The sequence below is a fragment of the Raphanus sativus genome, chromosome 7 (assembly GCF_000801105.2).
Source record: "Raphanus sativus cultivar WK10039 chromosome 7, ASM80110v3, whole genome shotgun sequence".
NCBI lineage: Eukaryota > Viridiplantae > Streptophyta > Magnoliopsida > Brassicales > Brassicaceae > Raphanus > Raphanus sativus.
The window spans coordinates 1,546,571-1,560,820 of record NC_079517.1 but is presented as its reverse complement, the minus strand read 5'-3'; the positions used below and the strand labels follow the sequence as shown (position 1 = coordinate 1,560,820).

General features: G+C 38.5%; 4 protein-coding genes and 1 non-coding gene across 8 annotated transcripts; 4 read left to right on the top strand and 1 right to left on the bottom strand.

The window, feature by feature from the left end:
- Positions 1-201: 201 nt before the first annotated feature.
- On the top strand, positions 202-2,639 carry LOC108814521 (uncharacterized). Of its 4 annotated transcripts, none has more exons than XM_018587111.2 (2): positions 202-357; positions 743-2,639. In XM_018587111.2, the coding sequence occupies exon 2, from the start codon at positions 795-797 to the stop codon at positions 2,475-2,477; it is 1,683 nt and encodes a 560-aa protein (XP_018442613.1). In that variant the 5' UTR covers positions 202-357; positions 743-794; the 3' UTR covers positions 2,478-2,639. The 4 variants fall into 4 exon arrangements, with proteins under 4 accessions (XP_018442613.1, XP_018442614.1, XP_018442612.1 ...); XM_018587112.2 differs by having other exon boundaries at positions 207-357; positions 708-2,639; XM_018587110.2 differs by having other exon boundaries at positions 226-357; positions 697-2,639.
- Positions 2,640-4,112: 1,473 nt separating this feature from the next.
- Positions 4,113-7,247, top strand: LOC108818428 (uncharacterized). The gene is made up of 2 exons (XM_018591397.2): positions 4,113-4,273; positions 4,485-7,247. The coding sequence occupies exon 2, from the start codon at positions 4,494-4,496 to the stop codon at positions 7,077-7,079; it is 2,586 nt and encodes an 861-aa protein (XP_018446899.2). The 5' UTR covers positions 4,113-4,273; positions 4,485-4,493; the 3' UTR covers positions 7,080-7,247.
- A 144-nt stretch (positions 7,248-7,391) lies between these two features.
- On the top strand, positions 7,392-7,463 carry TRNAP-UGG (transfer RNA proline (anticodon UGG)). Its single transcript has one exon. It is a non-coding gene; the product is annotated as a tRNA-Pro (tRNA).
- Positions 7,464-10,262: 2,799 nt separating this feature from the next.
- LOC108816165 (uncharacterized) lies at positions 10,263-10,971 on the bottom strand. Its single transcript, XM_018588735.2, has 2 exons — positions 10,873-10,971; positions 10,263-10,462 (listed from the first exon to the last, which is right to left on the bottom strand). Exon 2 carries the CDS (start codon positions 10,450-10,452, stop codon positions 10,276-10,278), a length of 177 nt encoding a protein of 58 aa, XP_018444237.1. The 5' UTR covers positions 10,453-10,462; positions 10,873-10,971; the 3' UTR covers positions 10,263-10,275.
- A 105-nt stretch (positions 10,972-11,076) lies between these two features.
- On the top strand, positions 11,077-12,004 carry LOC108815928 (NADH dehydrogenase [ubiquinone] 1 alpha subcomplex subunit 8-B). Its single transcript, XM_018588464.2, has 3 exons — positions 11,077-11,187; positions 11,321-11,530; positions 11,721-12,004. Exons 2-3 carry the CDS (start codon positions 11,343-11,345, stop codon positions 11,851-11,853), a joined length of 321 nt encoding a protein of 106 aa, XP_018443966.1. The 5' UTR covers positions 11,077-11,187; positions 11,321-11,342; the 3' UTR covers positions 11,854-12,004.
- The last annotated feature ends 2,246 nt before the right edge of the window (positions 12,005-14,250 follow it).

Below are 14,250 nucleotides of genomic sequence, written 5' to 3'. Positions count from 1 at the left end.
AGCGGAGGCAGTTCATGCTTTAAGTTAAAAATCTTGGTCATAGATGTAGACTTTGCTTCTCTGTTATTGTAACTTTATTGATTTCACTGCAGATTAACTTAATATAAATTTTGATACTTTGGTAAATTATATAATTCTTAACGGATTTGTTTCCCGCCAAATATATGGCTCATGAAGAACTTTTACCGCGTGTTTATCTTTTGGGTTTCTCTTAGATCGATAGATAATAACCTACACTAATCACTAAAATAAAAGGTTTTAACTTTTTTTATTATACCCATTTCACTACTTCACCAGCATACGTCTCCGCCTCCGACAGCAGTTTGCTTTTGCCGCCGCCTGTAGTTGATCGAATCGGTCAGTGGAGTTTTGTTCTATCTGTTTTCTTTGTTCTGTTTTTGTTCTATCTGTTTTCTTTGTTCTGTTTCAGTTTGATGTGTAGTTATACTGAATCTGAATCTAGGATTTAGGGTTTCTCGCATTTTCTCCCATTGTTGAGATTCCGATTGTTAATCTGTAGTGGGATATGGTTTATGGTTCGTAAGCCTTTCTTTTGATTTTAAAGCTGCTTCAAAGTTTTGACCTTTTCGTTTGCTGGGTGCTTGATAAATTAGCTCTTTTCAAAAACTTTCTTACAAGACACACATCTATTGTCTTATGTCTTTTAGCGTTTGTATTTGCTCATCGTTGTTACAGTTTATGTGTAGGAAGTATCTGATGACCTTCACTGTATCCTCTGCAGGACGTCTAGAGAAAAGAAGTTGTCTTCCTCAAGTGCTTATTCTGTTTTGACGATGGATATCACTGTAAATGAGCTAACTAGAAGGGAAAAAGCTGGTCAGAATCATCACATCAGGAGTGATTCGGCTGCATCAACACCAAAAAATCAGCAGGAAAAGGCTCAGGCTTTCTTGAGTTGTTCTGCTGTGAAGGTTGGTGAGAAGAGACAGAGAGACGAGTATGCTGCTGAGATTTGCAACACCGACGAACAGAACAATAGAAGAGGTTCCAATGATAATGGATGTGCAGAAAGAGGAGAAGAGTCTGTACAATGTGCTGCTCCAAAGTTTAAAGACTTTGATAAGCTGAGGGCAGATGCAAACTTTGCGGTTGGACAGAGTTGGGCTCTTTATGATGCAGCGGATGGGATGCCTAGAGTGTACGCTCAGATCAGAAAAGTTTCAGCTCCTTCCTTTGGGCTTAGGATCACATACTTAGAGCCGGATCCAAAAGATGAGAAAGAGATCAAATGGTTTGAAGAAGACTTGCCTGTTTCCGCTGGTAAGTTCAGACTCGGAAAAAACGAGAACATTAAAGACATTTCCAAATTCTCTCATCTCATCAAATGCAATGAAGGAAGCAGCACTGGTCACTTCACTGTCTCCCCAAGAAAAGGAGAGACTTGGGCCCTGTTCAAGAACTGGGACATCAACTGGTCGTCAGAGCCAGACTCTCACCGCAGCTACGAGTACGAGTTTGTAGAGATCTTGTCAGACTACGCTGATAAAACTGGTGTGTTTGTCTCATACTTGCATAAAGCAAAAGGGTTCGCAAGTGTCTTCTTCCGAACGGGAACTGGTCCTGCAGACATCTTCCGTATCAACAGTCTGTATCGGTTCTCCCACATGGTTCCTTCCTTCAAACTGACTGGAACTGAAGCAAAAGGTTTGCCAAAAGATGCTTACGAGCTGGACCAAGCTGCGTTACCAAAAACAATCCAAGAGGTTATGGTGCCTTCAGAGAGTGATAGTAAGCCCAAACGCCGAGACATCTACTTTGCTAGCAAGGGGAAGGTGTTTCAGACCGGTCAGATCTGGTCATTTTGCAGTGGCTATGATGATTTGCCTCTGTACTACGGTAAGATACAAAAGATCAGTTTCACTCAGGCGTTTAAGAAGGAGCCACTGTTTAAACTACACGTAAGCCGTCTAAAGGCAACCACTCCTTTCCCTGAGGGTGTTATCGAGTGGATAGACAGAGGAATGCCTGTTGGTTGTGGAACTTTCTACGCAAGAAAAGCTCTCGAGATAATCAGCCCTAGTCAGGTTTCACATCAGGTGATCCCCCAAGTCTCCTTGGATGGAAATGAATACACCATTCTCCCCAAGATTGGTGAGGTCTGGGCGATATACAGATACTGGAGCTGTCACATTGATGTTGAGGATCTGGAGTTTGGTCTTTATGACATTGTGGAAGTTCTTGATGACTCCTTGGATGACTATAAGGTTCAACTGCTGGTGCAAGAATCATATCTTGATGATAATGAGAATTATGATAGGTATTTTAAGGGAGCTACGGAGTATGTGGACAACGAGGTGGAAGGGTCGGAACCTATATTTACCATCCCAAAGTCAGAAAGGAACAGATTCTCAAATAAGGTTCATGCTTTGCGTGTAACTAAAGAGATACAGGGAGAGTTAATGGACCTTTTCAGTATGGAGTTCAATGCGGTGCCTATAAATATTCTACACAGTTGAACAAAGGAAGTGAGAAGAAGGATTCCTTCTTTGTTTTTTTGGTGTTTTAGAATCTTTAAGACTTACTCTATGATGTAAGGATGTTCTTATTTATCATATGATAGAGCAAGTATTTGCAGATTGTGACTACATTTTTCCCTATACTCAAAAGTTGTTTAACTATTTCTTTGAATGGATAAACTTTGATCAAAACGGTTCATGTATTTGCAAATCTTAGTTTCAACAAGATTTGTAATACGTTATATGTGAAAGTAGATCTGATGACTAATGAGTTGTGCTGAGTGTCGGTGAGAAGAGAAAGAGGAATGAGTATGTGCTGATCCAAAATTAACCTTGGGGAGAATTGTATATTTTAAAAACTGAAATGGAATGGTGTTCGAGCAGCAAGGCACTTATAGTCCAATCCTCCAAGGTATCATCAAGAAATTCTACAATGTCATAACTACAATAATCCAAATCTTAATGACCCATATGATATCTTCATTGCTAGATTTTATATTTGCATGCGGATGCTATAAAGTTATAGTATGAAAAAAAAATCTATAAATATCTTTACTTGAGTGTATCTAACCAAAAAATTCTCAAAAAAATAAAATATATTTGAATTGAAAACTTCATGGTTAAAACTTCCATTGGAGTTGTTCTAACAAGATTGAATTATAAGAAGATGATAGCTACCTTAGTTCTTAGATCTAATTTGATGTTAAATTCAACACTAAATTCTCATTAGTTGAGTTTCCAAATCATAACCTAATGTTGTTATTCTGGTATATGTATATGATCCATATGATATCTTCATCAGGTTTGATTTTCTATTTGCATGCGGAGGCTCTAAAGTAGTAGTCTGAAAAGAAAAATCTAAAATTTCTCTTATTGGAGTGTATCTAAAAAAATTTCAAAAAAATTAAAAAAAATATTTGAATTGAGAACTTATTGGTTAAAACTTCAATTGGAGTTGTTCTAACAAGATTGAATTATAATAATATGTTAGCTATCTTAGTTATTAGATTTAATTTGATGTCAAATTCAACACTAAAGTCTCAGTAATAGAGTTTCTAAATCCTAACCCAATATTATGACTCCAATGTATGAATATGATCCATACTTTGGTTCAGCTTTCCAAATATCAAAATTTTAATCTTTGAACACAGATCATTTCTAATAAATTCAATTTTTACTAATGATATGAACTATCTTAACTACATTTTTAACTTGAACAAAGTTTAATCCAAAATAAATACTTTTAATTGATGTTAAATATTTCATATTTATTTTTAATTAAATATATAACTTTAAAGATAAAGTTTTTCTACTCTAATGTGGTTTCAGTTTATCAAAAATATTCAAAAAGCATAATTTGTTTGTTTTTTTTTCTTTTAACAATACAAAATTTTAACATTTATTGTTCAAAACCCTAATCCTAATATATTTATTCATGTTGATGCAAAGACTTTTATACCCATAAACAAAGTTTGTATAAATATATAAATATCCACAAAAAGAAAAAAGGACAAAATTACCCAATTCTGCACACATTAGCAGTAATTTAGCTTAAATTGAAGGACTAGTCTGCAAATAAAAAAAAGTACAAAATTCAATTGACCTCAAAGTTGCTGGAAAATTACAGAGAAAAACCAGAGAAGGCATATAAACCGTGGGAGAGGTGTTTCCCCACAATCCATAGAGGACGACAGGTTTCAGTCAAAGGAGTCAGTTTCCCTTAGACGTCAGCATTTGACTGCTCTCTCTCTCTCTCCCTCCCAAGCCCTCTCGTCTCTTCCTTCTCCTCCTCTCCGGTGAGCTCTCCGAACACTCTGATTCTCACTCAGTAGTTCGTAGTCTGATCCTGAAATTGTTAATTTCGTCGATTGGTGTTCTAGAAAAACCCTCTTTTTGCTCGCATGTCTGAATGTCTGTGTTAGGTTTCGTCGAAAGCTGCTATCTTTGTTTGTTTCAGCTTGTGATCTACCGTCTGAAGAACTCGAAATTTGTCTTTTTTTTTTGCAGGTGGTCACTATGAGCAACAAAGACGAGGCTCTTAGAGCCAAAGGGTTAGCAGAAGAGTGGATGAGGAAAACAGACTTCCCCACCGCTCGCAGAGTCGCCGTCAAGGCTCAGAAGATGGACGAGACGCTTGAGAACATCTCACACATGATAATGGTCTGTGATGTCCACTGCGCTGCGGAGGAGAAGGCCGGAGACGAGACCGACTGGTACAAGATCCTCCAAGTCGAGCACAGCGCAGACGACGGGGCGATCAAGAAACAGTACAGGAAGCTCGCGCTTCATCTCCATCCGGACAAGAACAAGCTCCCGGGAGCAGAAGCTGCTTTCAAGATGATTGGGGAAGCTCAGAGGGTTCTTTTGGATAAGGACAAGAGGAGGCTTCATGACATGAAACGCAAACCTTTTAAGAGGCATGCACCGGGAGTACCTTCTTATCAACCTCAACAGCCACAACAGCAGCAACACGCTCCTCCAGCGCCGCCGAGGGCTTTTTACACTGCGCCTGTCTTTCAGAGGAGCAGCTTCACAAACCAGGCGAAACCTCAAGCTAAGCCTCAGCCACAACCAGCTGGTTTTAGCGAGAGCAGGACCTTTTGGGCCTCGTGCGCCTTTTGTCACATAAAGCATGAGTGTGCGAAGGAGTTTTTGCACAAGCAAGTGGTTTGTCCGAGCTGTGGCAAGCAGTCTGTTGCTTTTCAAACCGCTTTTCAGACTCCACCGGTTCAGCCTACGTTCTCTTTCTACCAACAGAGCAAGGCTCCAACTCAAGAGGCAGCGCATAAGCAACAGCCGCAGCCGGAGAGTTCTTCCAGAGTCTCCCCAAGGAAAGAGGCTACTAAAGCAAAAAGCTCGAGCAGTTCTGCTGAGCACATCAATGGAAACGGAAAGAGGAAGAAGATGGTGGAATCCTCGGAGAGCTTTTCCAGCGAGGGTAGCTTTGATTTGGAAGAAGTTGCAGCAACTGGTGGGCAGTCTTCTAGGAGGTCGGTCCGTAGCAAGCAGAAGGTTTCATACGAAGAGAATGGCAAGAATCCAGAAACCTTGCCTAATGGGAGAAACAGGAAGGAGAAGGCAAAAGATGAACAAGTGGGAAGCTCACGTGCCTCTCGTTCAAGCTCAGAGAGGAGCGCATCAGACTTGGAGATTCTCGAGTGTGCTGATCCTGACTTCACCAACTTTGAGAAGCTGAGGGAAGAGAGCTGCTTCAAGGCTGGGCAGGTATGGGCAATGTATGATGACATGGGTGAGAAGATGCCACGTTACTATGCCAACATCAGGAAAGTCATAAGGGGACCTAAGTTCGAGCTCAAGATAACATGGCTAGAGCACAGACCAGATGACGAGAGAGCAAAAGGGTGGGCTCGCAGAAAGTTGCCAGTATCTGTTGGAAAGTACCAACTAGTTGGAAATGACAACACGAGTGACACTCCATCTTTCTCTCACTTGATCAGTTGCAGAGTAAGAGGCATCAAAGACATTGTATCTGTATATCCAAGGGTTGGAGAGACATGGGCTCTGTTTAAGAACTGGGACATCAACTGGCCTTCCTCTGCTACTCAGGGTCATGAGTATAAGTATGAGTTCGTTGAGATCTTGTCCGAATACGCTGAAGGGTTGCCAATAACGGTTGCGTTTCTGCGCAAAGTAAAGGGCTTTGCAAGCGTGTTTCATCGAGTTGCTGCGGCTGGTAGTGGTGGTAGAACAAACACGTTTCAGATTCCTCCTCATGAGCTGCTTAGATTCTCTCACAGCATCCCTTCGGCTAAACTGACAGGGAAAGAAAGGAACGGTGTTCCTGCTGGTTCTTTTGAACTTGATACAGCTGCATTACCTCAAATGATAGAAGAAAGTGAAGAGGAAGCTGCCAAGTCAAACCATCGGTCTTCTCCTTCATCAGGGCCAGACTGTGTCATCATCCCTAAGTACGAGTTCCATGACTTCAGCGGGGAAAGATCAGAGGGGAAGTTCACAGCTGGTCAGATATGGTCATTGAACTGCAAAGAGGAAGGCTTGCCAAAGTACTACGCCAAGATTCAGAAGGTAGAGTGGAGGCCAGTGTTTAAACTGCAGATCAACAAGCTGGAGCTGGAGTCACTTCCCGAGGATGTTACGAAGTGGAGGGACAAGAGGATGCCAGTGAGCTGTGGGACATTCGTTTTGAAGGAAGGCCAGAGAGAGACGCTCACTAAGGTGACTGGTTTCTCACATCTGATGAAGCCACAAGAGAGTGTAAGAAAAACAAAGTACACCATCCTCCCCAAGACTGGTGATATCTGGGCGATGTACAAGAACTGGAGCGATGCGATCAAGGTGGAGAGCTTGAGGAAGTGTACTTACGAGGTTGTTGAAGTTCTTGACGACGATGAGAGCCACGTCGAAGTCATGATGCTGGAGAGGGTGGACGGTTTTATTTCCGTGTTCAAGGAAAGAGTTGAAGGAGGCGTGGATGTGAGGAGAACGATCCCGAGGTGTGAGCTGTTGAGGTTTTCGCACCATGTTCCTGCGTTCAGGCTAACTGGTGAAAAAGATGGAGCTCTCAGAGGCTATGTGGAGCTGGATCCTACTGCTTTGTCCCGTAACTTGCTCAGAGCTTAGAGACTATGTTCAGTCGTTGGTAGTAGTAGTAGTAAGTAGTAATGGATTTTGCATTTTGTGCAAGAGTCTCTAGCTTTTAATGTTTTAGGTTCAGACTGTTAACTTGCATCGGATCTGTTGTTTTGACTCTAGTTTTAGTCAATCTGTTGAAATATCCTTTTAGCTTTATTTGTGCTTCTTGCTGTCTTTATTTCCATTTGTTTACACATATCATCACCTTGACGTTGTCTTGACCTCGTTGATAATATTAATATCTATTAAGGTTAGTAGAATAGTAACATAGAAGTGAAAAATACTATTAACAAACAACAAGGGCGTTTGGTCTAGTGGTATGATTCTCGCTTTGGGTGCGAGAGGTCCCGAGTTCGATTCTCGGAACGCCCCTTTTTTACATTTTAATTGTAATTCCACAAAACTTTGGTCTCCTCATACTTTCTAGAGAATTTAACAAGACTGAAGACGATTTTTCTACGTTTGAATTAGCTTTTGCCGGAGAAGACATTGAAACGATTCTTTAACATCAAGGTGTTGATTGCATTGTTGAACTTGGATCAATACAAAACGTCTTGAGCTTTTTATACACCCGGAGTAATTTTTTTTTTTTTTGAATGAATGTAAAATTTATTCAAACAAAATTTTTTTTACAACTTGTGCAACAAGTTTGAGACTACTAAAGAAACTCCAAAAAGAAATAAAAACCTATTACAATCTTCTTCTCAACTTGCTAAACTCTTTTAAAACACCACTTTTCAAAATCAAAAAAACCAAATCCCCCTCAAACTAACCATATGAAACAAGTTGAGTTTGGAAATGTCATGAGACTCTCCTCATTAAAACCCTCATTAGAGAAAACCCAAATGGAACAAAACTCTAATGAAGGAAAAAGAGTAAGAATCTCATGGCTAGAGGACTATATTATAGATCAAACTATTACTCCTTTGGCACAAATTATCCGCCATCCAACAAGGTGGACCAAACTGATTCTTCAACCTCTTGTCCCAAACCAAGTAACCAAACCATCTTCAAAATGTTTCCCCTTCCCTTTAACTGATAGAAGCTTCAGTCTCACATTTTTATCCACAAACTGTATCAAACTTGCCATATCTTTAGCCTTCTCTCCATGCCTGCGCGCATTTCTCTCCCACCAAATTGTATGCATTGTAGCTTGCAATACATATCTAAGGATGAAAGTCTTTATAGGGGTCTGCCATTTCTTTGAGACTATCGAAACCAAAAAGTTCAAATCTGCTGTGAACTCATCTTGCATAAGCCCTGCAACCAGTTTTCTCCAAACATGAATAGAATATCTGCATTCAAAGAAGAGATGGGCACATGATTCAGGCGTATCATTGCAGAGGATACATGTTGTGTTTATGACATTATTCCAGTGCTGCATTCTATCCATCGTTTGCAGTCTCCCTTTTAGCACGATCCACATCATGAAAGAATATTTTGGAGTAGACTGGGAGAACCAGACTCCTTTACTCCATTCACAAACAGGCTTGATGATACGGATTTGATCCCATGTTTTAGCTGTGGAGAATTTATGTATGTATTTACTATCAGCATATTTCCAGAGCGTGATATCTTCATCTTGGTGGTTACCAAGCTTCCTAATCTCCTCCTCCACTTGATTAAGAATCTCCACTCTATGATTTCTTCTTCTTCGCATTTTCAAAACTTCCGCAACAGAGTAGCTATCTGGAATACCCATATCTAGAGGACCTCTTTCACCAAGTATCTCTTTTAAAGTGTCAAAACGAGACCATCTATCATACCAGAAAGATATACTCTCCCCATTCCTTACTTCCTTCCTGAGAAAAACCTTTGCAAGGTCTCTTAGCTTGAGTAATTTCCTCCAAACCCATGACCCTGTGCTTGTAGTTTCTTTTATTGACCAGAAAGTGATTTTCCGAATCAGATAACATTTCACCCATCTAACCCAAAGAGATGATTCCGAATGTAATCTCCAAACTAGCTTCAGACCATAAACCTTATTTATTTCCTTCAAAGATCTTAGTCCCAAACCTCCTTCATTCTTTGGACAGCAAATATCTTTCCAACTGACTTTAGCTTTAGTTGTCTTGAGATCAGGACCGGACCATAAAAAAGCAGAGCACAAACTTTCTATCTCTTTTAGGCAACTTCCAGGAAGTCTAAAAGCAGCCATCCAGAAATTAGCCAAGCTTGTGATAACAGAGCTTATGAGTTGCAACCGACCCGCACGAGACAAAAATCTTCCAGTCCAAGAATCCATTCTCTTTCTAATTTTCTCTACCAAAGGCAAGTAGTCACTCACTGTCATACGCTTGGTGAGGAGAGGTAGTCCTAAGTAGCGAACTGGCAACTGCCCTGAAGAAAAAGGAAACGCCCTGAGAATGTCCACCTTTGTACTCTCTTGAATGCTTGCTGTGTATAACGTAGATTTTTCCAGACTGATCTTAAGCCCTGAGATGCCTGCAAACTCTTCAAAAACCTTAAGAATCCCTTCAACTGATCTTTTAGTACCATCAGTAAAAACCAGTAAATCATCTGCAAAACATAAATGCGATAGCATAATGTTTTTGCATCTAGGATGATAACCAATTTGCTCCCGTTCAACTGCTTGATCAATCATACCAGATAATACATTCATGCAGATTACAAAAAGATAAGGAGATAAAGCACAACCTTGCCTCAAACCTCTCTTACTCTGAAAAAAACCCGCCAGCTCTCCATTTACTTGTACCGAAAAAGAAGCCGTACAAACACACAACTTGATCCAATGAATAAATTCCTCAGGCAGATTAAGAGCTTTTAGTGTATTCAACAAGAAAGGCCAATGCACTGAGTCGAAAGCTTTAGCAATGTCAATCTTCATTGTACAACGTGGAGAAACATCCTCCTTATGGTAATCTTTCACTATCTCCGTTGCCAATAAAAGATTTTCAACAAGAAGCCTATCTTTCACCCGGAGTAACTTAATGTAATGATTAAAAATGATTTGGTTTTACAAAATGAAAACCATGATTTGAGGGTCTCTAATACTTTTCCCCTTTGAACCCTCCTCAAACAGAAACTTACAAAGTCCTAACTCCAACTTAACTTGAAAACTTGGTTGATTCATAAGTAAAAACTAGTTGCAGAGAGATTTGTTATTGGGTTGTTCGAAAATCAATGGAACTACCAGAAAAGAAAAATAAAAAAAAAATGGGGGTCACTTCATCTTCTGCTCGGTGAAGAGGACATGGCGGTTGACACGAGGGTCGTACTTGCGGAACTCAAGCTTCTCAAGAAGACCCTTGCTACTCTTCCTCTTCACATAGAAGAATCCAGTGCCAGCTGCTGAGACCAGACGTATGAACATGAACGTCTTCTTCCTCTTGTCCCCCATATCTTTCTCACTTCAAATACACCAAACAAAAAGAAAGAACAACAAATCTTAATTCAATATTTGCATCATCACACGACCTAAAACAAAAAAAACAAAAGATCATACTGCAATCACCGAACCTTTCCTAATATTATATATACATTTTGGAAGCAGATCAACAAAACTGAGCAGTGTTGATTACCATGATTTGTATTCAATAATAACATCAAAATTTCCAAGTGATTATACAGAAGGAAGCCAAAAAAAAATTATTTTGTTAAACCCTAGATCATTCAGTGCATCGATGAAATGGTCCATAAATTTAAGAAAAGAAGCTTGCGCAAATCGCAAAATGAAACATTCAAATCCACAGACTAAAAAATTCAACAGAAAAGCAATTACATTAGATCAAAACACAGAGGTGGATTGGCAGAAACTTACCTATGGCAGACGGCGACGAGACGGCGGTGATACGACGGCTGAGACGATTCGGGAGTTGGAAGAAAGTAAGAAACTGTGATGATAAAAACTTTATTACAGAGAGAGTGAGAGACACTCAGCTATTTTGTATTCGGCCCATATAAAAACTAATAGGCTATTTTGTATTCGGCCCATTTAAAAACTAATAAGCCCAATTGGCCCATTATTCTCTCAGCTACTCTCATCTGGTTCTGTTCTCTGTATCCTCTCTCTCTCTCCCATTTCGCGTTTGCAACTCAGTGGAGAAGAAAGATCCAAATCGATTCATTTGAAAAGGTACGACGATGATCGTTCTCTGCTCCTTCGTTCCTTATCGAGATGTTAAGCTTTGTATTGTAGATTCTTTGATTTTGCTTACTTTGGAATTGCGATTAGATTTGGATTTGATTTTTGTTGAATTCGGTTTTAGGGATTTGGGAAATTGTGGAGCTATGTCGAGTGCGGTGGACGCTACAGGGAACCCGATCCCTACATCCGCGGTGTTGACTGCTTCGGCGAAGCATATAGGTTTAAGATGTATGCCTGAGAACGTTGCCTTCCTCAAGTGCAAGAAGAACGATCCCAACCCGGAGAAATGTCTCGACAAGGGTCGTGACGTCACTCGCTGCGTCCTTGGCTTGTACGTTTCTTTCTTAAAACCTCTCTTTCTTTGGTTGATTGCGTTTTATTGTGCTATGAAAGATAGTTAGTTAGTATCAAGTTGATTGATTCATTCTTTAGTGTGAAACTCTACTTCGCTAATTGAGCGAATGTATCTGAACATGATTAGATTAATGATGTTGATGGATTTGATGAATGTGTTGCTGCAGGCTGAAGGATCTTCACCAGAAGTGCCAAAAGGAGATGGATGACTATGTTGGGTGTATGTATTACTATACCAACGAGTTTGATCTGTGCAGGAAAGAGCAAGAAGCCTTCGAGAAAGTGTGTCCCCTCAAGTGATTAATTTGTAATCTCTTACTAAAGCAAAAAAAAAAAAGAGTTCATTTTTTAATAAGCTTTGCACTCTTCTCTTTGTTGTTGTCATCAGCAATTTTACTCTCAAACACTTGTGTTATTAAAGACACACACTGCTAGATTTTGTGTTTCTTCTCATCCTCTCTTGATGTGCCTGTGCCCGCCCGAGTCTAAAAGGGAATAAATACTCTTACATGTAAACATGTTACGAATGTTCTTTACAAGAGTCTCTAGCTTTTACTGTTTTAGATTCAGACTGTTAACTTGAATCGGATCTGGCTTTTGACTCTAGTTTTAGTCAATCTGGTGTAATATCCTTTTAGCTTATTTGTGCTTCTCGCTCTCTTTATTTTCACACATCATCACGGCATCACCTAAGATGGTTTAGCCTTTTCTTATACAACCCCAACATCATTGTAGTGTATGTCCAGATATCAGGCACAGGTACTTTGAGACTAAGGCTACAATAAAAACCCCAAGCATCTGCCACCTCACCAGCTTTACACATCCCGCGAATGATGATGATGATGATATTATACGTAACGATATCACCCACCATTCCACTCTTCTCCATATCCTCCAACATCACCAACACTTTCTCCACCTTCCCATTATAGCACACTCCATGTGACAAAACGTTGGAAGTGACAAAAAGGAGCCCCAAAAGGACTCGTAAAATTACAAAAACCGCTACTCATGTCATTATCAAGCTTCTACATCTGTTCAACTTGGACAGAAAAAGCCACATTTATACTTCTGTCACTATCATCATCATAGCTTCTCTCGAGGCTGCTGAAAGTCTACCATTAATCCTACGTTCAATTAGAGAGGCTTCATCTTAGTCTTCTCAAGAGAAACCTAAGCATTAACTTAGGGTACAAGGTAAAAACAACTATTTTCGATTCATAGAGATGTAGATGGATAAATATTGGTTATACAGCTACAAAACAATAGATGTTCTCTGATCTGAGCCAAACTGAAGCATCTTTGTTAACAAAACAAAACTTTTTTTTCTCATTCCTACAAAGCTAAAGAAAGACATGAATCTCTGATCCAAATATGATATAACCAAAAGACGTTGAGCGAGTCTTTTCAACCCGTCATCCTTGGGAAGAGCTGCCATATCTTGTTGAACACATCCATTACCTACAATCAAACAAAAAAAACATACTCTTACAAATGTCATTGCTTGAGATGTTTTCAATGCACAACTTAAATAAGATCGAGTGTTTTACCTCTTTGTCGTTTTGGTAGGGTACTTCATGATGTTCATCGGGTTCTCTGAACACTGCAACAACAATCAAAATGAGTCAGAGATCATGTCAAAAGTATATATTTTCATGTAAGTGAAGAAATAAAACGTACTTCCATTAACACTGCTTGGACTCTCTAGGATTCTGGAATGTCATTGCAACATCAGGATTCTCCATGACTTCTTCTGGAGTAAGTCCTATTTGATCTGAAATATCGTTTCAATTCATCAGGGTTTTAAACCTATGCCACAACCATAGTATAGTATAAACTCTGTAGCAACTGATTGGAGTGATCATTTGCTCACCGAAGTGTTGCTTCACTTCATTTTCAGCTCAAAATTTTATTATACCTTTTACCTTTGTTAGATTTCCTTATTTGATATTGATTTATGATTTATTTTGAAATATTTTTTTTGGGATATTGACATTTTTGAAAATATTAAACAAAATTAATAATTTCTCATATTATGATTAGTTGTTTTAAATCCTATGTGTTTTCAATCATATTATTGAATATTTTCAATATCATATATCCTAAAATTTTAAAATTATGTGTTTTAAATTCATATAGTCCTAATTGTTTAAATATCTTGCATTTTTGAGTTAGTTATTATATTTGTAAGATATTTTATGTTAATTTCGAAAATATATTATATATTAAATTAAATTATATATAATTCTTTCACTTTTGTAAGTTTACCATACTTTAAATTGATTATATTTTATTTTGAAATAAAATATTTTTGGTAATATTAATATTATTAGAAATAGAAAAATAAAATGTTGATTTGTCATAATATGATTTGTGGTTTTATATCCTATGTGGTTTTTATAGTTATAATTGTTTAAAAGTCTTGCATTTTTAATTTTTATTTTTGAAATATTTATTATATTTTCAGTTAACTTATATACATAATATTTTTACTTTTGTTAGCTTTCCATATTTGATATTGATTTTTATTTTATTTAAAAAAAACAAAATTTTGGAATACTGATATTTTTGAAAATATTAAATTAAAATAATGATTTCTCATATTATGATTAGTTATTTTAAATCTTATGTGTTTTCAGTCATATTATTTAATATTTTAAATATTATTTTAAATCTAAGCGTGTGCTCCTGGCTCTC

Coding starts and splice junctions, on each gene's coding strand:
- LOC108814521 (XM_018587111.2), top strand. CDS start 795: ATGGATATCACTGTAAATGAGCTAACTAGAAGGGAAAAAGCTGGTCAG.
- LOC108818428 (XM_018591397.2), top strand. CDS start 4,494: ATGAGCAACAAAGACGAGGCTCTTAGAGCCAAAGGGTTAGCAGAAGAG.
- LOC108816165 (XM_018588735.2), bottom strand. CDS start 10,452: ATGGGGGACAAGAGGAAGAAGACGTTCATGTTCATACGTCTGGTCTCA.
- LOC108815928 (XM_018588464.2), top strand. CDS start 11,343: ATGTCGAGTGCGGTGGACGCTACAGGGAACCCGATCCCTACATCCGCG. Junction 11,531..11,720: donor ACTCGCTGCGTCCTTGGCTT/GTACGTTTCTTT, acceptor GTGTTGCTGCAG/GCTGAAGGATCTTCACCAGA.